This window comes from Mixophyes fleayi, chromosome 3, assembly GCF_038048845.1.
Source record: "Mixophyes fleayi isolate aMixFle1 chromosome 3, aMixFle1.hap1, whole genome shotgun sequence".
NCBI lineage: Eukaryota > Metazoa > Chordata > Amphibia > Anura > Limnodynastidae > Mixophyes > Mixophyes fleayi.
In genome coordinates, this window is record NC_134404.1 from 84,370,995 (window position 1) to 84,394,278 (window position 23,284).

General features: G+C 38.7%; 1 protein-coding gene across 2 annotated transcripts in view; it reads left to right on the forward strand.

The window, feature by feature from the left end:
* PLOD2 (procollagen-lysine,2-oxoglutarate 5-dioxygenase 2) overlaps positions 1 to 23,284 on the forward strand; it is a 106,392-nt gene that overhangs the window by 40,479 nt on the left and 42,629 nt on the right. For both annotated transcript variants that reach the window (XM_075201918.1, XM_075201919.1), the window contains exons 2-6: positions 561 to 652; positions 1,756 to 1,892; positions 16,050 to 16,213; positions 18,680 to 18,792; positions 20,143 to 20,206. In XM_075201918.1, coding sequence (XP_075058019.1) covers positions 561 to 652; positions 1,756 to 1,892; positions 16,050 to 16,213; positions 18,680 to 18,792; positions 20,143 to 20,206 — 570 coding nt within the window. The remainder of the gene's footprint in view (positions 1 to 560; positions 653 to 1,755; positions 1,893 to 16,049; positions 16,214 to 18,679; positions 18,793 to 20,142; positions 20,207 to 23,284) is intronic.

Consider the following 23,284-nt stretch of genomic DNA (forward strand, 5'->3'; position numbering starts at 1 on the left):
TACTTATTTGTAGTCTTACTGCTCCAGGTCTAAACATTGTTGTTAACTCTGCCTATTATACAGTAATTCTACAGATAAGTAAAATACAGGCTGTCTAGCATTGCTGCTGGTTATGGATTTGGGGAGTGATCACACTGACTTATTTATTATTTTACTGTATGTAAATTATGTACTGCACATACATGTTACATTATAAGAATGGCCAACAAAGAATACTATTTCCAAGATGCAATGTTGTTTTTTTAACTCCAAACTAATCTATTAAACATGTGTTGGGTCAGAAGGGTAATTAAAGGAGGACACCTCTGTATGTGTGATCCTTTGTCTCCCAGTACTGTGCATCCTTGAGATACATTTTGTTGTGCCTACAGGCATGGCAGCCAACTTTAAAAATTGTTGGGGATGCTATTGTTAACCCTCCCTATTACTGATATACTGTTTAGAAAATGTTCTGAGCCACAAAATAATATCTTGTTTGTCTGTTTTTTGTATGATACTCAGTTGCTTAGTATTATCATTTAGAAACATATTGAGTCTTTTTATTTCTTTTTCTATTTTAGATAAATTGTTGGTTTTAACTGTTGCAACACAAGAAACAGATGGCTTTCATCGATTTATGCAGTCTGCAAAGCACTTTAACTATACTGTGAAGGTATGTATTTTCATGAGATGTTTTTGCTGTCTGACCGTGTCCGTTTTAAATTGAAAAACTTTATACAGCAGCGATAGGCATATACATCTACATGACTTCCATATTTCTGTAAAGATTTTTCTTTTTTTTTTAAGTTTGCAAAACTTATTTGCCTAAATATTTTCCTTTAATGCGAGAGTTTATCTTTTCAACTGCAGCAGCAATGCTACATTACGCAAAGTGCGAGGAATCTCAGTCTAATTGCTAGTTAATTCATCTGGGTGTGCTGATGTGGCAGTGTTTTGTGGATGTAATTATGTGATACATTGTTGTATTATTTTGTGGTTGTGATAATATGCATGTTTATATTCTATAATTATGTCTATGCTTTGGATTGAACTTTTCACTGCTGTGTTTTTAGCATGCTGGGCCAAAAAAATATTACCTAAGAATACACAACTGGTCCAACTCTAATAGTGGGCCCCAGGATATTTATATATTACAATCAGCTGACCTTGAATGGCATTTTGCCCATTTGTGTAAGCCGGTGTTGGTTTGTCAATTCTCCATAACCCCCTGAAAATCATCCCTGCCTTCATGATGGTCAAATTGATGCTTAAATATGTATTTATAGTCTGTCTTTCTCTTTTTTTTTCTTCTGTTTACTGAGCACCGAACAAAACTCTAAGAGAGATCTACAAAGTTGTTATGAAACTGGAAGGGTATAACTTGTTATGTTTTATCTTCCTTTGTGCCTGTTTTTTGTTTTCTATAGCAATGTGTATATTTAAACTGTCCATCAGCGCTTACTATGGTTTTACGGTTTTAAGATGCTTGAGTTCGGTTTCCTTTCAATGAGCCACTCTGTAAATCCAGCTGATTCTATGCACCCAGAATAAGATTTAAACATTTTTACTAGCAAAGGTTTTATTGGAAGCATATTCACTGTATTTGTATGATCTTTGTCCTCACTTAACTGTAAATGTTAAAGAGAGTGCATCCAAAATATGGCTTTAATTGTGACTTGGCCTGGAACCATGTAATAACCCCATTTTTTTTAATTTTTTTTTTGTATTGATGTCCTCACCGAATTATACATATGTTTCTAATGATATTTCTTCTAGGTTCTGGGCAAAGGATTGGACTGGAAAGGTGGAGATCTAACCAATTCGATAGGCGGGGGTCAAAAAGTCCGTCTACTAAAAGAGGCTCTGGAAGGATTTGCTGGCCAAGAAGATCTTGTGGTTCTTTTCACAGATAGGTAACTGATTTAGATAGAGAAAATAGAACTTGGTTCTTGTTTCAAAACTGACTTCTAGTTGGGTATTTTTAAAACAAGAAAATGTTTTTTAATATCATTATTTTATTCTGTTACAATCTGAAGATTCCAGTGTTCCAGCCTTTTTATTCACCCGACAAGTATATCTGTGGCTGAAGAATAATTGGGGCTGTCTGTATTACCAGCCATGTGCTATGAAATCACTTTGAATATTGGGAAGGTAGAATATATGTTCCTCAAAATGATAAGGGACTTTGAGTGATATGTGCTGGGCAGTGCAGATAGGGAGTGTGGATTGGATTCCCTGCAGCAGGGAGTATGAAAAGTAACAGATTAATAGAAAATAAATGACTGGGGGAAAGGCTGAGGAGGAAATAAAGGAGAAAACTACACAGAAGGTGAAAATAACAATGGTATATAGAGATTCATTGTTATATATTATTTGCGAGGTTAATGTAACTTTAAACAAAATTTCTAGATTTGCCCCTGTTCCTAAATATGTGGGTACCCTGGGAGGGGGGTTGGTACTAAAAACTAATACTTTGTGGTTTTAAATGCCCATTAACCCTAGACTTACTAACCCTAAACCATTTGTTCATGTGACCAATTAACCCTTTGACAGTCAGCTTCATAATGCATTAAGTTCCAATAAGTTGGAAACCCTTTTAAAGAAGAACTCTTCCCAAAACTGAATGTTTGATATATATTATTGTTATCGCTAATTATTATTGCTGAGGTAACCACTGCAGTGGGTGGAACCCCCTGTCAGTAGTAACAGAACATTTCCCATAAAATGACCCGCACACACGTTACCACTGGGTGTAATGATGATCAAAGCAGAGAGTCCCCTTTGCTGCCAGCCAATCGCAAGCGATTCCCACGTTGACTGCTTGTGATTAGCTGGCAATGAAGGGACTGCTGGTATTGATGATTTTGCAGCCATTGGGCATGGAGGCTCACCACCATTTCTTCCCTAAGCTTAGATTGTAGAAGGTGATCAGCTGAGCACTTTAATGGTAACAGTGCCCACTGCTCATACTGTAATTCATCTGCTTTTCAGGGGCAGATGGACCCAAGCAGTTGCCCAATTTGCGCCCATTATCTGTCACTGTGCACTGAAACTTAACCCCCCCCCACACATCTTAAATGTCTGTATTGAGAATAATAAAAATACAAGGAGCATCTTTGGATTGACAAAAGGCTGGTCTGCACCCCCTCAATCCTTTCACACATACAGACAACTACCAACCTCCCCCCTACCCACAATTCTATGTTTGTATCCCCTTAATTTTAATTGTTAATGGATGGTTGCATCTAAAACTAAATAATTATAAAGTTACTTACACTTTTTCAGAACATACAATTAAGTTGATTTTGATGACATTTGATATTGTAAACTTGTGTCAAAATGTTCTGAAACCTTCAACTGTATTTGTAATTATTGATGTATGTAACTGATATTGCATACAATGTCCTTGTTGACACTGGTTTTCATTTGCAATAAAAAGAGTTTGAAAAAAAATAAAATGTTTGCACTGCAGAGTGAAAAAAAAGGAAGTCCAAAAGACTTGACTTTAAAATGAGCATATTTATCTTTCCTGTCAGATTAGACTGAAAATAGACAATTTAGGTGAGGAGATGATTCAAATAATCAGTTTGCACTTCAGGCCCAGAACCTTATCATCCACTTATTTTTTTTAAACTTTAAAAAAATTAGCTATGGCTAATCTGGAAAAATAAAAGTGCATTCTTAATTCCCCTTCCCAGTGTGTTGTTTGTTTTTGTTTTGTTTTTTATATGTAGAATATGTATTTAATGATCATAAACCCATTCACATGCACCAAAAGCAGAGGCAAATCTGTTTAATATTAATATTGCTCACTTACAATTTCCAAAGTCCTCAACATCAGTGACTTTATTGAATATACATGTAGCCTTATTACTTCTGTTTTATGGAAACATAAGTGTACAGGTGTCGTGAAACCCCTAATCAAGTAATTACACTCATTTTCTCCATTGACCTGTTTAAGGTGAAAGGATAATTGTACACTGTTCAAGCTGTAATTTACAGTTTAACAATATACAAAAATATATTAAATAAAATAGTAGGGCTGTTTCTATGCGGCCTGTCCCTTTTCTCCCATACATGGCGGTAAAAGTCCAGGGTTATTGAACTGAGATATGAGGTGGTGAATGCACATTTAGGGGGGTCATTCCCTGTTTAATGGTGGGCTGCAGAATCTTTTTCTTCACAAAATGTCAGTAATTGTGAGTTATCTGATGCTTTCAGCTGGATGCCTCTTGTGCTTTCCATGGCTATACTGTTAAGCACATATCTAGGTGCTTTTTTGGACATTATGTCACCTGACTCCCATGATTATTTAAGGCATTAATTAGGCTAAACAGAGCAGTACTTTAGGATACACACACGTGTAATGTAATGAAACACTCAGTCCTAAAGTGGTGGTGTGAAGGGCTTTCTCTTAGTCTGGGACAAACCCTGTTCTGTTGTAGAATACTTTATTAACAAGTATTCCCATTGGCTGTACAGAGCACGTGCTCGTTAAACTTATGTTCTGGATCCCAGTGGTTTATGAAAAGGATTGAGGCACTGAAGGGTTTGTACTCTCTTCAGCAAAAAAAACAACTTATTGTTGTAAAAAGTGCAGTGTATTGTAATGTATGTACAGTGGGAACAAATGGCATGTACAATATACACCCACATAGTTTACTTTTTAGGATAATTACTTTTTCACTCCATTTCCAGTCAGACCTACAATCCAGCAAAAGTAGGAACAGCTTGATTTTCTAAGTGTGGTACCAAACTTTTGTAAATGACCCTTCCAGTCCTAACAGCGATCTGTAATTTTAATTGCAATGCTATTATTCAGATTTGGTAGGTATGTTTGCATGCCTAAAAGTGATCACATTTTAATAAGAAAGGACGTCAACCCCAGTGTACTGGGTATAAACTGTGATTATACAATGGCTGCTGCTGTACGTGATAACTGTATGACGGCTCATGACATCTTATATCTAGCCCTACTGCCCTTCCATCTGTCAGCTTCCTAGTCTAAGGATATTTATTGTAGATATCTAATAATTGATATATGTTAAGTAAACATGCAGTTGTAACCACTGTAAAAATTGGTTTACTCTTACAATATTTTATTTTACATTAGAGATGAGCGGGCTCGGATATCTGAAATCCGAGCCCACCCGAACGTTGCAGATCCGAGCCAGATCCGGGTATTCCCGCCAATTGCAAAACTGAAACCGAGGCTCTGAGTCATAATCCCGCTGTCGGATCTCGCGATACTCGTATTCTATAAATTCCCCGCTAGCCGCCGCCATCTTCACTCGGGCATTGATCAGGGTAGAGGGGGGTTGTGTTAGATGGTCCTCTGTCCTGCTATATCTCGTGCTGTGCTGTGCTGTGCTGTGCTGTGTTCTGCTCAGTCCTGTGCTCTGTCCTTCTAAGGGCATTGTCATTTCCCCATTATTCCCAAATTATAAAAAAATGAAAAAAAAGTTATAACAAAAAAAAAAAATTATAAAAAAAAGAAATTAAAAAAAATATATCCAAAAACAATCCTGCAGTATAAGTCCAGTGGTACTCTCCTGTGCTGCATATAATTTTTAAAGGCTTTGCCGAGTGTGTGTAGCTTAGGGGTACGCTCTCTTGTGCTACATATAATGGAAAACAAAAATTTGGAGGATAAAGTAGGGAAAGATCAAGACCCACTTCCTCCTAATGCTGAAGCTGCTGCCACTAGTCATGACATAGACGATGAAATGCCATCAACGTCATCTGGCAAGCCCGATGCCCAATCTCCTAGTACAGGGCATGTAAAATCCAAAAAGCCCAAGTTCTCAAAAAGTAGCAAAAAGAGAAACTTAAAATCATCTGAGGAGAAACGTAAAGTTGGCAATATGCCATTTACGACACGTAGTGGCAAGGAACGGCTTAAGCCCTGGCCCATGTTCATGACTAGTGGTCCAGCTTCACCCAAGGATCTAATCCCTCCTCCTCCCCCCCCCCCCCCTACAAAAAATATAAGAGAGTTATGCTGTCAGCAACAACAACAAAACAGCAAAGAACTCTGCCTTCTAAACAGATGACATCACAAATTCCCAAGGCGAGTCCAAGGGTGTTGGTGGTTGTGAAGCCTGACCTTCCCATCACTGTACGGGAAGAGGTGACTCCATCCAGCATTTGCAGCACACCCTCTGCATATGTTGGAAGGATCACCCACAGTGTAGATCCAGATTTGGATAATCAAGGTGTTAATGTTGTACACCGGGAGGAGGCTATTGATGTAGCTGGCGCTGTGGAGGAACTTGATGATGAGGATAGTGATGTGGTTATTGTAAATGAGGCACCGGGGGGGAAACAGCTGATGTCCATGGGATGAAATAGCCCATCGTCATGCCTGGTCAGAAGACCAAAAAATGCACCTCTTCGGTCTGGAGTTATTTTTATCCAAATCCAGACAACCAATGTATGGCCATATGTAGCTTATGTAAAGCTCAAATAAGCAGGGGTTAAGGATCTTGCCCACCTAGGGACATCTTCCCTTATACGTCACCTGAATAACCTTCATAGTTCAGTGGTTAGTCCAGGACTGGGCCTAGGAGCGTCATCAGTACAGGGACACCTAAATCCCTTGGTCCTGTTGGATACACACCACCAACACCCTCCTCGTCAACTTCCTCCACGATCTTCATCAGATTTAGAACTGCAGGCCATGTCACCAGCCAGACTGAGTCCTCTTCTATACGGGATTCATCCGAGGAATCCTGCAGCGGTACGCCTACTACTGCCACTGCTGCTGTTGCTGCTGTTAGTCGGTCATCTTCCCAGAGGGGAAGTCGTGAGAGCGCTACCTCTTTCACAAAACAATTGACCGTCCAACAGTCGTTTGCCATGACCACAAAATACGGTAGTAGTCACCCTATTGCAAAGCGTATAACTGCGGCTGTAACTGCGATGTTGGTGTTAGACGTGCGCCCGGTGTCCGCCATCAGTGGAGTGGGATTTAGAGGGTTGATGGAGGTATTGTGGCCCCGGTACCAAATTGGGTACCGGGGCCACTCCACTATGCAGTCCAGATAGAGGCGGATCCGAATGGGATCCGAGCACTGTTCGGATATTTCCGGCAGGCAAAAAATTGAAAACGAGGCTCTGTCGTCCAAGTCTCGCGTCGAATCTCGCGAGGGGTGGGAGGGAGGGCTCAGAACAATTCCATCTTGTATCTCTTTTTTTGGCATTATGTGCTCAAGCTACCTCGGTGCAACTTTTTGGCCTATAAACAATATTGTGAGGTGTTCAGAATAGACTGAAAATTAGTAGAAATGATTGTTATTGAATGTTATTGAGGTTAATAATAGCGTAGGAGTGGGAAAAAAAAACACAAAACTGGTTTTTAGCACTTTTTTATGCTTTTTTAAAAATAAATCAGAACCAAAACCTTTCGTCGGATGTTTTGGCAAAACAAATCAGAACCCAAAACCCTAAAAGTGGCCGGTGCACACCCTTAATATTAAACAACGTTGACTGTTGCTGCCAAACCATAAATTAATGAAAATGACCTGTCATCGTCAAAAACAAGAGGTATTGACACGCTCAAACTACACCCTGTATATGCTGCAGAGGATGTAGGAGCAGGCAGCTGTGCAGTGGAATTCAGACCATTTGAAGGCGGAGGTATTGTGGCCCCGGTACCAAATTGTGTACCGGGACCACTGCACTATGCAGTCCAGAAAGCTACCTCGGTGAAACGTTTTGGACTAAAAACAATATTGTGAGGTGTTCAGAATAGACTGGGAATTAGTGGAAATGATTGTTATTGAATGTTATTGAGGTTAATAATAGCGTAGGAGTGAAAATAAACCCAAAAACTTGATTTTAACACTTTACATGTTTTTTTCAAAATAAGTCCGAATCCAAAACCTTAAATCCGAACCAAAACCTTTCGTCAGGTGTTTTGTGAAACAAATCCGAACCCAAAACCTCAAGCGGATTAAGTATAATAGACTATAAACCTAATATAACCCATCATCATCATTATCATCATTTATTTATATAGCGCCACTAATTCCGCAGCGCTGTACAGAGAACTCATTCACATCAGTCCCTGCCCCATTGGAGCTTACAGTCTAAAGTCCCTCATATAGACACACACAGACAGAAAGAGAGGGAGATGTTTTTGGAGTGTGGGAGGAAACCGGAGCACCCGGAGGAAACCCACGCAAACACAGGGAGAACATACAAACTCCACACAGATTAGACCATGGTTGGGAATTGAACTCATGACCCCAGTGCTGTGAGGCCAAAGTGCTAACCACTAGGCCACTGTGCTGCCCCAAAATACATGGGACATATTTTCACAATAATAAAAAGGGTCTGCCCTCCCTGCAGTTCTGTCGCCTCAGTCTCTGACCTTCTCTTACTCTGGGACAAACTAGGCCCTGTTCTGTTGTAGAATAATTTATTAACAAGTATTCCGATTTGGCTGTAGAGTGCACGTGCTTGTTAAACATGTGTTCTGGATCCCAATGGTTTATAAAAAGGATTGAGGCACTGAAGAGTTTGTATTCTCTTCAGCAAAAAACAAACTTATTGTTGTAGGAAGTGCAGTGTATTGTAATGTATGTACAGCGGGAACAAATGGCATTTAAAATATACTCTTACATAGTTTACTCTTTAGGAAAATAAAGAGTACCAAATGGTGGCCAGGCACAGTCTGTTTAAAAATAGGTAATGGAGGGTCCAGTGGAGTGTTCACATCACAAAGTAGTGTAAATTATATTTGTTTGTACAGAAGATCTGTTTTAGTGCAGGATCAGCATTACATCTACAATGTTGGAAGTCTGCTTTGCTGACGTCTCATACTAGTGGTTAAAAATAAATATATTTCAGCATTTTGTATCCTCCTAGTGAACTCGTGCCGCAGTGAGATATGCTAGGAGGGAAAATGCACTGGATCATTTGCAGATGCTGATTTCTTATTTTGTGAGCCAATTGCTTATTTATATGGAACTCTTAATATATTTAAATTATTGTATTCCTAAAGCTTAGTGTGAAAATTCTGTTCTACTATGCTACATGGCTGTCCAGCGCCCTGTGAATAAGTTCATCCGCTAATTATTTTGTGTAACGTTACATTGCTGAAATATTTCAGTTGTTGTTAGAGGCAATGCACTGGTAAGATAAGTTAAAGTAAATAATATATCTTTGGAAATGCTTCAGAGAGTAGTTGAAATTTTAGGGAGTTTTTTTTTTTCCAGGGAGGGGGGGGGGGGGGCGGTTACTAGAGGTTGATTTGCAGTGATATCAATAAAAATCACTGCCCCCCCCCCCCCCACCCCCCCCAATGTTTTACAGGTTAAATTTCTAATCCCCAAAGCAGTGTTCCCAGTTAATCGGTACATTTTCACTGCCCTATTTAATTCCCTTATCGCACACCTGATATTGTATTTGTTGGAGCTCTTCAGGTTCTATAGTAAAGCACCCACAAATGTTTTTACAGTTCCCCACTTGAAAATGGCCCTGAGATGGGTTTGAGTAGGAGGTATATTAGTAAATGGATATCTGTACTTTTTGCTTCCTATTGGACCTCACAGTTAAACCTCTCCTCCACCTTCCACAGTATCTCCCAACTTTACTTTGGAGAACACTGTACAGTGTCTGCCTCTTTGGTAGAAATTATCAAATTGACCAACCAGAATTGCAATGTGAGTGGTTGTGACCATGGATGGGGAGTGGGCGGAGTTAAATATAGAAATATATTGTGAGTAAGCAGAGTACTGAAATAAAGACAAATCAGTACAGTTCAGTCACTTCTGCAGCCAAAATCTTTCTAGAAGAATGACCACCTAAATTGATGAATATAATGGCTGTATTGTTCTTCCTGGTGTTATATTTTAAAGATGTAGACTTGATATTTGCTTTTTCTCAGGATAGGTTATTTAAGAATGAGGGTTATCTTGGTCTTAATAACAGATGATGGGTTTTAAAAGGGGTGTTTTTTTTAAATAGTAATCTTTGTATATTAGTTTAGGGGTCTGCATAAAGGTCAACTTTAAGCATAGTCCTGCATTGTGTATTTTTAGACCTGATTATTTATGTTGAAAGGGCAATTTCATATGCACGGTTTGTAGATCTTGAAGCTGAAATCTAAAGTCCTTTGGTATATATTATAAAGAAACAAAGTAATCTACAGACAGCCAAATATTATCTTAGTTTGATTTTTTAAATTACTTTTCAGTTAATAAATCTTAATTTGTAACTAAACACATTGTGATATACTTGTTTCACGTCTCGCCGATCCAATCCCGTTTGAACACTTTCTCTAAAGAGATTATGCTCATACAAAAACTTTATGTAAACGAAATCCAGCTGATCCTTGTCTGGATTAAAAGAAATGTAAACCAATATCTTGGACTGTGAGATGAGCCTGAAAATGTCATTTGGGGCTGATTAATTAGTTTTACGCTAACTAACAAAGTGTGATTTTTCCAGAATCAATTTTTCATCAGAAATTCAGCAATTACAATATTTCTTGGAGAGCTCTGAGGTTTGTGGAAAATAGATGTAGGAGGTTCAGTATTTTGCATTGCTTTCATTACCCTTGCAATAAACTTTCTCTGCGGTAGCTATAATTCCTGGGGTATGACAAACAGTAAGTGTAATGCTTTGCATTTAGCCAGAGCTGTTTAGTATTAGAAGTGGCAGCTGCTAACTCCCTCCACAGTTTTTAAGTGTTCTGATTGTGCAACAGCAGGACAGCTAAATTACACTTGATAGACTGATGGGCTAAACAAGTCTGGTTACTCATCCTGGTGAGCTGTTTTTTTTTTTTTGTTTTTTTTTTGTTATATAATCACCACTAGTCCTTGGGTAAATTTAGTGGAATCAAGAGGGACATGTGTCCCAAGAGGACTACAGGGTTTGAATTGGAATAGTTAGTAAAAGTGAAGCTTGAGAGATTTGAAAATTCATGATCAAATTTTAAATGTAATTAGTTAGGAATTCTTCTAGTAAATTTTTATAATGGCCTTAGCTACATTTCTTAAGAGTGACCACAGTTTAGACAACTTCTGAAGTATAAAACATTCTCATTAAATCAGTTTAACTGATGACTAAAGATATTTCCAAATACAGAAGAAGTTGGGAAAACATGATCCTAAATAAGTACCTGCACATTATAAAAATCTTCATAAACAGCAATATCAATAGTGTCACTTGCAGTTCGTAAAATGTAACTGGTTGACAAATTGATGCATAGAGACATTAATATTGTGCATTATTTATAAATGTGCAGATTGGAAAACATACATTTAATGTTGATGTATTCATAAAATGTTTTTTATTTTTTTGGGGGAGGGGTGCTGAGCCATGCTGGCAATCGTACTTTATTCTCTACAATGTACTTTCAGTTTAAATGTAATTTATCCTTAAAAGTGTAGAATTATAGATTTTGCATTTAAATATAACCTTATCGATCCATATAGTTTGTAACTATATTGTGTGCCTAAAGTTCGTACAAAACAAATGCATTTTGTCTGTTTTCAGTGGTGTATTAAGATAATCTGGAGTACACCATGCCAACTTTAAAAATCTTCTCTCCGGGATCAAGGGGGATCAAGTGCCAAGTGCAGGGCGAATCATGTAATTGAGCCTCTGATCTCCCAGTGGTCCAGGAGAAGTAACAGAAATTCGGGAGTCTCCTGGAAATTCCAGGAGATTTGGCAAGTATGGTCTCCGCTACACGTCTAATGCACATTATGTGGCACGCCGCCTAATGTACGTTTTCCATGTAGTCGAGACTTTCTTGGTCCTGCCACACACACTCCTTTCTCCTGGTCCTGGGTCATATTATGCCTCCAACCCTCCTTCCCTTTGTCACATATGCACACTTTCCTACTCTCCTATCAATGTCGCCCATCTTTCTGACCATTTTTACTATGGGACAATATGAGGGAGAGTGGAGAGGGAATTTGTGACAGTATCAGAACACTTGGCAAACTGTGCTGCTTTCTTCTACTGGTTTGACTACCTACTGCTGCTGATGTCTTAAGCTATATTGCCGCAGCGGCCTGGAATGTTGTTGCACCCTTTAGAAAAGGGATGGGCACAGGGTCGGACTGGGCCACCGGGGGGACAGGCTATTCCCCGGTAGGCCCCAACCCTGATCGCTTCCCCCCTTTGTTTCGTTTTCTCTCTCAGTTTTTCAGTATATAATATAACGAGAGGTGCACCCCAATTAGTTGGATATCACAGGTTGTTTCCTATTTTTCATTTATATATTGGGTTGATGCTCGGCACTGGTGCGATCAAAATACTTTTTCTCCTCTCCTCTATCTAGCTCTCATCCTAATGAACATAATGTAGAATAGGTCTATATAAAGATTCTGACATATTCCACTTTCTATTTTCTCACATAAAATAAATCAATGGAAAAATGTTGTTCATTTGAAATATAAAACATATTAATAGCCACTACTAACCACGCATACATTAACAGCCCCACATTTTAAATCTAGTGTATTTTATTGATTTTTTTTGTTTTGTTTGTTTTTGCATACAAAAGACAAATAAAAAAACTCTCAACCACTCCCCCCACCCAAACGAACACACACTCTAATGAACATAACCTAAAAAATAATAAAAAAAAATAGCACAAAGTATAACAATTAAGGTCTATATAAATTAGTACAAAATTGCAATACAGTCCATTTATCAGTCGTGTTCTTTAGAGACTTCCCAAATAAGGCCACCCCAAGGGGCATACAAGAAAATCTGGAAACCCATTCCCCGTACACAGAGAGTCACAGCAAGCCAAAATGTACTCCCTACTAGCCATTCCCAAATAATGTGACACATGTGACCACATACACATTTAACAGGCTGGTCAAGAGAACCTTACAAATGTCATCCATCTTACAGGGGTAAGATAAATTCTATGTGGAATATACAGCTGAACCTGCTGAAATGTTGTGCATAATATAGCTTAACAGGTATCTCCCAAAATAGAAGTCCATTGCAATTTATAAAGGGCCCTATGTCGTCTTCCATTTTTATTGAAACAGTAGGATGTTGTCTACAAACACCTCCCACATTTAATAAAAAGACAATGGAAAATATTTACTATGCGGTAGTTCCGTAGAACTGCTGATTCCTGGCACTTTGAAGGTATTTCTTTAAAACCGCACTTTTATTAAAGACAAAGCCCATCGGGTTTTGTCTTTTTTTTTAAAAAAAGTGCCATTTGAAGCAAATGTCTACAAAGCACCAGGAATCAATGGTTCTACAGAATTGCTGGATAACAAATTTTACCTCACTATGTTATCAACAACCTACATCACTGCTATATTACATAAATAACCCCCACTGTATTACATTAGTACCCTCCCCCACACATTACATTAATAATCCGCCACCACTTATCTGCTCTGCAGATTATTATTGTTGGAGACAGACGCCTCTTGTAAGGTCTCTGCACAGGTCGGGAGCTTACACCAGTCCCACCTGGGATGAAGGAGGGAGGAGTGAACCAATGTGGAGGGAAGAAAAAGGGAAGAGCAGGAGCGGAGGAGAGAGTCAGGCGAACTATCTGCTGGGAGACTATTCCTTGCATCTATCACACTTTTTGGGAATCATCTTTAAGAATGGGCAACACCAGAACGTTATGCAATCTGTCAAGTTTCCCTTATTTTTTCATGTCTATTTTTGGAGGGATTGTAATACTCCGTATTAAGGTTAGGCAGAGTGAATGTAGATCAGTGGTTAAAAAGCTTATAGCCCACATGTCTGTGAGCAGAAGAACAAGACCCTTTACATTTACAGCAGAAATGTGCTCATGTCTAATAAAGACAAGCAACTGAAGGCGGATACAGCAGCATTTCTTGACAGTGAGAGAACGCTTTCATTTATTATTTTCTGTCTGAGTGGCGAGACCAGATCCTCTATCTGTTTAGATCCATTTCCATGTGGCTGGCTGGAGGAAAAGACAGACTATAAAGGGAAATAATCAATTGCGGTGAGCTGTGCACCCTAAAGACTTGTGATCACATACAGATGCTAAAATAGTCAACAGTCTGCTACTTGTTCAGTATTCACATAATAGACCAGGTTAATTCTGAAAGCAACCTGTAGTATTGATATGAATAAGACTATGAAATGGTGATCTACCTTTTTTGTGTGTTGGCTTTTTTTTTTGGTGTGTGTGTGAAACATATAATTGGATTTATATAGTCTAGAGATGATGTTAGTTGTTACTTTTTATGTTTGGTGCCTTCTGTAGAAAAATAAATAACTCTCCATAGAAAGAAAGAGTACTGCCTCTGACCCCCAGACAGGCGTAATTTAGTAAATCTATTGTCTAGGATGCCCTTCAGTTGTGAGAATATGGCGCCCATGTGACTGGTAGTTTAGAAGTTCAAGTGCTTCAACACCTTCTTGTTTAAAGAATGCTGGGTGAAAGGCCAAGCAGCTAATAATCTGGCACTCTACATAAAGGAAATCACACAGTATGTATACATTAATATATAAGAGTAGTCTATACCATCACACCCCTAAAACTGCTGTTTGTACTCTATAAAAGTTTCCAACCAAAAGGAGAGAACATAATAAAAATACTTTGAAATGGTGATACTTGTGGACACCACCTTTAAGAATTGTCTTACTTTTACTATACAAAAGTGTGTTTTTACTTGCTGCACATCTTTTCTAGTCTTTAGGTTATTTGAATGAATTCATGTTTCTCGTTCTGTAACATTGTTTACTTAGCCATTGTTGTTGCGAAAATGCCAGTGGCACTGTATGTTAAACATGATTACATTTGATGTGGTGCTAACGAGCACTAGCATCCTATTCCTCCAATTCTCTGCAAGTAAATAGAACAATGTTAAAAAACAATCAAAAAGTGCATCACTATCTTCATTGGAATCTGTGAGTTCTATTTACATACTTTTTATTTGTGTAAAAGCTATGCTAGTTAAAGCATGGGTTTTTATGCCCGTGGATAAAGGGCCTAAAGCATGCCCTATCCAAAAAATGGATAGAGGCAGATATGGTTCCAAAATAATGAGCATTTTCAGAAATTAAACAAAATCTATCCTCTATAGCCTCTTTCCTATAGCTTTTTTTTTTTTTGGGGGGGGGGGTTCTTCATGGCACTTGCACTGATTGAAATGGACCACAACCCTTCTTAGCCTTGCTCAAAATACTGAATGCCTCACTTTTAAGACTAACAAGAGGTTTACATTCTCAATTCATAAGATTTTTGCTCTAGACTGTTTGTTTTTTGTCTGGTGTATTTTCTACAGGCTTCTGTACTTTCAGCAACTATTGTTATGTATGTTTTTGTCTGAGACTGTAAAGGTAATATTTACTAAAGTGGATAGAGCAAAGCTCTTTCTTACTGGACAGGTGTTTCAAGCTGCACTCCCACATGGGCATGTGTTGTGGTGTTTCCTTTAGTTTTAAACAGCATGATTTGCAGCTTGTAACATAAAGCTGGTTTGTTTCACATTCTTTTTCTAGGATGTCCTACTCTGCCTTCTCATTGCAAATTCTGTCTGGGGGGGGATTGTGCTTTGAACGAGCATGCTGGCAAAAGGATTGTTCCTAAGTGCCCTTGCTCACTAGATCATATGTCATGTGAATTGTGGTTGCCATGGTAATTGCATGACCCTTGGCAAAGTTAATTATTAATAGCAGCTTGAAGAATGGAAAACTAAGGAAAAAGATGTGGGAAAATTAGATCTATTTATTAATATCTGCAGAGTAGACTAATTTTCTATCACTTCTTAATGCAATAGAAAATCACCTATTGCTGTAATTTATTACTAAGCTCTTGCAAAGGCAGCTGAGCAATACTTGGCTGCGTTAAAGAAGAAAAGGGTAAACCCTCTTCACTAATGATTAGTATTTTTCTGGTGACATTGGGTACTATATTTGGGATCATGTGCTTGGTCTGTTCACCAATTGGCATGCTAAACGCAAGGAAAAACTTTTATTCTTCTTAAACACTTTTTGTAAAATTCTGAAACTGTACTGTTTTCATAGAATATGTTCAAATTATTAACTAATGTGTTATACCTTTGTGATTGTAAACTTGTTTTCTATTTCAGCTATGATGTCATCTTTGCTGGTGGCCCAGAAGAAGTACTTAAAAAGTTTCAGCAAACAAACCACAAGGTTGTATTTGCTGCACAAGGGTTAATATGGCCTGATAAAAGACTAGCTGATAAGCACCCTATTGTGCGCAGTGGCAAACGATTTCTTGGCTCTGGAGGTAATAAATTTACATATCTAATATATAAAAGCCTAGCGGCATGTGTGTGGTGATGAAGATGACAAGAACCCTTTTAACACCTTAAGTAGCTTGATTTGACTAGAATGCATGAGTATCATGCACGGGTTAACTTTTATATAATATATACATGTCCAAGGGGGACCCAGCTTAGGTTTTCTGTGAGGGCCTTTAGCTAGACCACTTCATTATGATGTATTATTCAGAAGAAGAACAACTGTTGTTCAAGCCTGATTGTAATATTCAGATGTGGTACTAAATTTTTTGTATTGTGAATATTGCAAATACATTTCCATACCTTACAACACTGGAGGATTTCAAAGTGGGACAGTTGACTAAAAGGAGCGGGCCTGCGTCATCACGGGGGCCTAACTATGGCATCATAGGGTGTGGCCAGCCTCCCCGGGAAATTGCCTAGCACTCTGACAGCAGCTCCAGGTAGATAACACTCCAGTCATAATCAAACCCAAGACAAAGCATTATGAGACAAGAATTTTAACCAGTGGGCCATTAATTATGGCCCACTGGTATTCTGCAACACTATATTAAAAATTTTTCGTGTTGCAGAATACCTCCCAACTTTCCCATCAGTTGGGACAAAGCTGTCCCATTGGGATGGTGGGACAGAGCCCTCAAATCGGGACAGTTGGGAGGTACGCATTCCTATTGTAGGTTAGCTGTCTTTTCCCAACTGCCCTGATTGATCTGGACAGTCCCAATTTCAGCAGACTGTCCTGCGGATCAGGACTTGTCCCGATTCCAGGATAGTTGGTATGTATGCCCCACTAACAGATACCCCTTCATGAAGGGTTTTTTTTTTTTTTTGGGGGAACCCTACTTTTTTATTATTGTGTTCAAAATTGATAGCAGCCATTTTAGCTTTTGATATGCTTGACAAGTACCACAAATTGATCAAAATAATTAAGAAGCATTCATTAATTAAAGTTGCAAGGCTCCCCCTTTGCTTTTGTATTCTTCCCTTCAATACACCATGCCTGTGAAAGTTTCAATGTTCTAGATTCTACAGGGCACAGAATGGCCTATGCTGGCACCTAATTTGTATTCTACTGGTAGCATCAGAGAGGGAGAGGCCAGGGTTTGCTAGGTGAGAATGTGTTACTCTGCAGTAACACTTTAGCTTCACTAAACACTTTAGCTTTGCTATCTAGCTTTACTATTGAAGCTAGATTTTTTTCATCGCTGCATAATACACTTTAAGAGCCAACAATTATTTTATTTATTGGCGGACACAAAAGAACAGATTCAACATGTTCATTTTATATATTCATAGAGACTTTCAAACTATAGTTTAATTATCCATGGTTGCTTCTGCTTGTTTCAGTAATTTTAGTGAGCATGGATACATCTGTATTATCATTGCATTTTATTCTCGTTCCATACTTGTTTTTGTCATGGTCCATAAGGTGCCTCGAAATCACGGAAGAGCAGGATCCTGTGAAATTACAATTGTTTGTATTGGTTAACATAGCACTTACTCTTTCTTGCTATTCTTACATTTATTTAGAGGAACATTCGAACTATAGTTTAAAATTATCAAATTCCCCTTAAATTACCACCTTTACAAAAAAAAATGCTAGGCAGGAAGAGCTAAGCTGGGTTTGGAACTCGCTCAAGTCTAAACAAAGTGCTGGTACTGTGAATGCACAGAACGCATAGCTGCACAGCCTGCAATCAGTCTGGCCTGACCTTTTCTCTGGACAAGACAGGAGGTTTGCATAGCTGACTTACAATATTTATCATGCTTGGTTTGACTTTCTGCTGAAGCTTTCCAGAGATTAACCCTGTATTCCCTTGAGCACAATCTTTCACATGTTAAGCTTTAAAGCGGTTTATATAGTCAATATACTGTAAGTAGGTGTTGTGACTTTGTAAGACTTATTTTTACTATTAGATTGTTTGTCACGAGTAGGATTGCTAATGCTTAATGTGTTTCGTGAAGCATAGCTTTCGTCTATTATACACAACTTGTAGAGGCTTTATACTTTTACGTACAGCAAAAATTGCAGTAGTATATTTATAAAATTGTGTAGGTGTTTTTAAGTAGGTTATAATTTATTTAATACAATTAAGCTATATCATTTGAAAAAGACAACCAATACCAAACAGGATATACAGATGATGACTAGTTCCTAACCTTTGTCACCCAGTCTTTCTAGGAGGAATGATTAATTACAGGTCTTGCCTGCTTTAGACCACCATGCAAGTGACATACACAGAAGTTGGTGCTCCAAAAATTACTTATTTCCATAAAACTAAGCAATTTTTTTAATGATCTGGCTTCTGAGAGCACTGTTAAATAAAGTATGACTTATTCTACTATATGCACTTATTCACTAAAATCAGGTCCTCTGAATGCAACCTATTTGCAGGGTTACTTTTTGCTACAATACTAAAGTATTTTTTTTCCTTTTATTCTTTGAACTTTAGGATTTATTGGATATACATCACATATAAAACAAATTGTACAGCAATGGATATTGCAAGATAATGATGACGATCAACTTTTCTATACGAAGATTTATATTGATGAATCTCAAAGGGTAAGAAATACAACCTGTGCTGGAACTGTGGATCAGTTTGTAGACAATGATATGCAAAATCATCAACACAGTTAGTGACTGGTCAGCACTAGTAGCACGATTAGATCTTGTGATCTTGTAAGTTGTAATTTATGATTCATTTTCTCAAGCAGTCAATGTGGACTGCGGTCTGGGCAATGTGATCAAATTCTGTAGAGCTAAGCTTCTCTTGTCTCTGTTAGCCATTGAATCCTATGGAGAGAACATTGCGGAAACCTGTTGATTAATCGATGAACCCCTTATTGTTTTATCTGGATGCTAGGCAGAGGTAACGTAATTTTTTACAAATCTAGTAAATATAGTCAGATAGTTTTGCAAATAATGATTATGGGTATAAAGATTATACTACACAGGATATATTTGAAAAAGTGGTACTAGATTTAACAGACACCCCAATAAACATAAGCCCAATAGGCATTATACGCAGTTTACAAGTGTCCTTTCTTTATTACTCAAATAAGTGCACTTTTTGCAAGCGCCTAAATTTGTCAGACTAGCCCCATGACTGGATTAAAATGTAGCTATCAACCTACAGACAGCACAAATAGCATTGCGTGGGCTAAACCAGTATGCACAATATTCTTTATGCATTCATACTGAACTAAACGAAGGCACAAATTGTTTAGTGCTGCATTGATGTCACAAGTTCCGTATAATGAAGGAGACGTAATCTCATGAATACTGGTTCAGTGGACAAAAAGGCTGCCTCCACTGTGCTTTGGTGATGGGTGCATGGTTTACACAAAGAGATGTGAATGGTCAGCACTGTCTTCTCTCCTTCACTATAAAGTATAAATATGTGTGTGCTTTTTTCCGAGTTGAGCAGGATAAAAAGGAATTAAAAAAAAAATATGCAATAAAAATGAGCTGTCTGCTTTTGTATTGCTGCCAAATCAGTACTTCATTTTATAGCCTGAAACTTAACCATATGCTGGTCTTTTCTTGCCTCATTTCAGTTTATGATATGAACATCATGACATTCTGCTTAGAGTATATTTTCCTTTTTCTTTCTTATAATTCATAGTATTTGGAAACTTGGGCAAGGGGCCTGTGGCTCTGAAATCATATGGTTTAATTGTAAGTCCAGCATCCCCTGCCTGGTATGTAGTTCCTGCAAGCCTGCCAAGCTACTGGTTAGCCCATTGTGTTCTGATTCTTGGCATATATCTTTCCTTCTCTGCCAACTCCAAGATTACAACCATTTCAGAAAAGATCATCTGATGTGCTATAGTAAAATGGAAATGCAAGACAACAATTACTTGTTTTAAGACCATGTTTTTTTTTTCCCCCCCTCTATCACGCTTTGTACAGAAAAGTATAAACATCACGTTGGATCACAAATCTCACATTTTCCAAAATCTAAATGGAGCTATTGGTAAGACAAACTGTTTTTCTTTTAGTTCAGTTAAATGTTAATTGCTGGGTTAGTATGTGCAAAAAGACTTTTACAGAATACTGTGTTGGTTCAGTAATGAACAAGTTACTTTTATGTATTTGGTTAACGGTGTATAAAAATACATATACATTCTCTAGGGGACCAAAAAAATAATAATATCCAGCTTAGTTGTAAGGTCTACTGGCAGACTGTCCCAAACTGGCTCACATCTACATGGAAATGGAAAGCTTTGGAGGGCATCTTGCCTGTTTGTGAAATTGGCCCAAATAAGTTTCTGTAAAAGAAAAGCTAAATATTTACTGCAGAACAATTATTTTGGAAGCTTTGTAACATAGAAAAATGTATTCAAATTTTTGAATACATTTGTTTTGTGAAGGCAAGTTTGACTGACTTTTTACCCTTATTTACCTATGCTCCCGGAATGTCTGGGAGACTACCAAATTGCTCGGAGTTGTCCTGGAAGCAAAGTACAACCTCCCACACCCTGCCAACTTCCCTAGTGAAGTAGGTGGGGGCAGAGCTTAATTATAATCCTGGCCCTGCCCCTGCCCCAATACCGCAAATTGTAGCATTGAGTAGTTGGTGGGCGCGGGCCACTATGACGCTCTTTGCACGTCCACACCCCTCCCGCACTTGGCACCAGGATCAAGTGTGCTTTTTTCATTTTTTAGGCAAGAAGTAAATTCTGCCACTCGCTTCCAATTTGATGTAATCTTGTAGACTGGATGAAGAAGATTTTGAATTGCAAATGAAGTAATTTAAAACATTGAGGGCCCTAATTAGAATTTGGAGCAAAGCTGAAAAAGAAGCACATTTGCTCCTGGATAAACCATGTTACAATATAAGTGGTGTAAATGCATTTTTTTCATACGTCCAATTGGGGAACATTGCTACACATAGGGGTATCCAGGAGTTCAGGCACTTAAACAGTTAAATCTCTGAGTGACACTCCACCCCGCTATACCCCTTCCTCAGGAGGGATATTCAGGTTAGTTTTTATGCCCGAGGAGTAGGCATGTTTTCCAGGGCTCCTATCCTGGATTTAGGGTTTTTTGTTTTTTTTAAAAATTTTATTTAATATTTTTATTCCTTTTTTAACAGGGGGGGAAATGCTGGGCTCAGGGACACCTCCTAGGGGGTGGATAGCCTGTGACCTTCTTCCACCCCGGGTCCCTTTTTAAAATTTCCTGGCAAAAGTGTCTGTCAGCGCTATTGCGCGCTGACAGCCATGAATGCAGCACACAGACAGGTGCTGTGGTCGCGCCCCCCTCCCCAGCGAGCATTGCTGGACATGAAGGAGGACCAGAGCAGCCACAGCAGATCTCCGTTGAATCAGGGAGTACAGCTGTGGCTTCAAATCACACGGGGGCAGAGAGCGCTGTGTGGAGTCTGGAGCAGCCAATAGCTGTGAAGAGGGGAGGTCCTGGAAGCTCCTCTACTACTTCCTGGCGCCAGCACAGTGTTTTCGGTGCATAATATCCCACCGTGTGTAGGACGGAGCCCTGCTGTGCCCCTCATACAGGACAGATTTTTAAACCTTGTTTTGCCACTCTCTACACAATTTATTGTCTTTAAGAGTTTGTGTGTGAGGCTCTCATTGTTTAGCATTACAATTATATCTATTTGAAAGGTCTATATATTGCACTGTATACACTTAAGGGGTACCGGATATATGCTTTATATACATCCTGGACCTGTGTTAATAGATTTCTTTTGTGAGTGTAGTTCCTGTGTGTATATATATGTGTGTGTATATGTGTATATATATGTGTATATATATGTGTGTGTATATATATATATATATATATATATATATATATATATATATATATATATATATATATATATGTGTGTGTGTATATATATATATATATATATATATATATATATATATATATATATATATTAGTTTACGGTACTCATTCGATGTTAAAAAATGTTTCACTGTGACTGCAAAGGGGATCTCTGAAAAGGGAACTGCTGCAGGGTCTGTTATGCATTACAGTTGTGCTAGATGTAACAACAAATTGTCTGTGGACAGTCTAACACGGAGGCCCTGTGTAAAGCTTGTGAGGTGGAAGTCCAGGATCATAGCCAGACCCAGTCTGCGTCCAGATCAGTGGATGAACCTCCTAGGCTGTGTCCTTTGACTTCGACTATAGCAGAGCTCACAGGGGTAATGTCTCACCGTGAGGTAAGCCAACCTTCTACTTCTGTTTCTGCACTACACATATCGGATACACAGTTAGGACTGTCCTCTTCTGGGGCGTCCCAAGTAGAATCATCTTTAGCACAATCCCTTGCAGTTTTGGCCCGGGGTTTAGATGTGGCTAGTTCCTCACTGGAACGCTTACTGATTGCGACGAACAGACAGTCTCATAAGCGTCAGGAAGCTAGGGAGTTTATGTCCACTTCAGAAGTTTCATCACAGGAAGAAGGTGAGGTTCACCGAGATTTGGGGCAGGGGGATTTGGCCAGTGTAGAAGATTCATTCACTGTGCAGGGTGTAGAGGACTTGGTGTTGGGTGTACGCCAGCCTTTAGGCTTTACCAACCCAGAGGTATCCCGGGAAGCTGGTTTTTCTCTGCTTAAAAGACAGATGAAACAACTTATTTCCTTTCCTCAGTCTACTCAATTAATGGAGATTATTTCTGATGCCTGGAAAAAGCCTGATCAGCGTTTTTCCAGGCCAGCGAACTTTAAAACTCTCTACCCTCCTCCAACTTAAGATTTTGACAAATGGGAGGCACTTCCAAGGGTGGACCCTCCCATCGCCAGGTTGACTAGAACAAGCACTTTACCAGTTTAGGGTGTTGTTTGCCATAAGGATGCTACAGACAAAAAATGTGTTTTGTTTGTTTTTTTTTTTGTTTTGTTTTTTTTTTGCTCCGGCTGGCTTATTAAGCATCTGGTAGTGTTTTTAGGCTGGCCATGTCCACGGCCTGGGTCAATAAGGCTATCCAAGCTTGGGCAAAGCAGTTGTCAAAAGGTGTCTGGGATGGAACCCCTAGTGATGAGTTAATGGTGCTCTCTGATCATATTAGAGAGGCTTTGGAG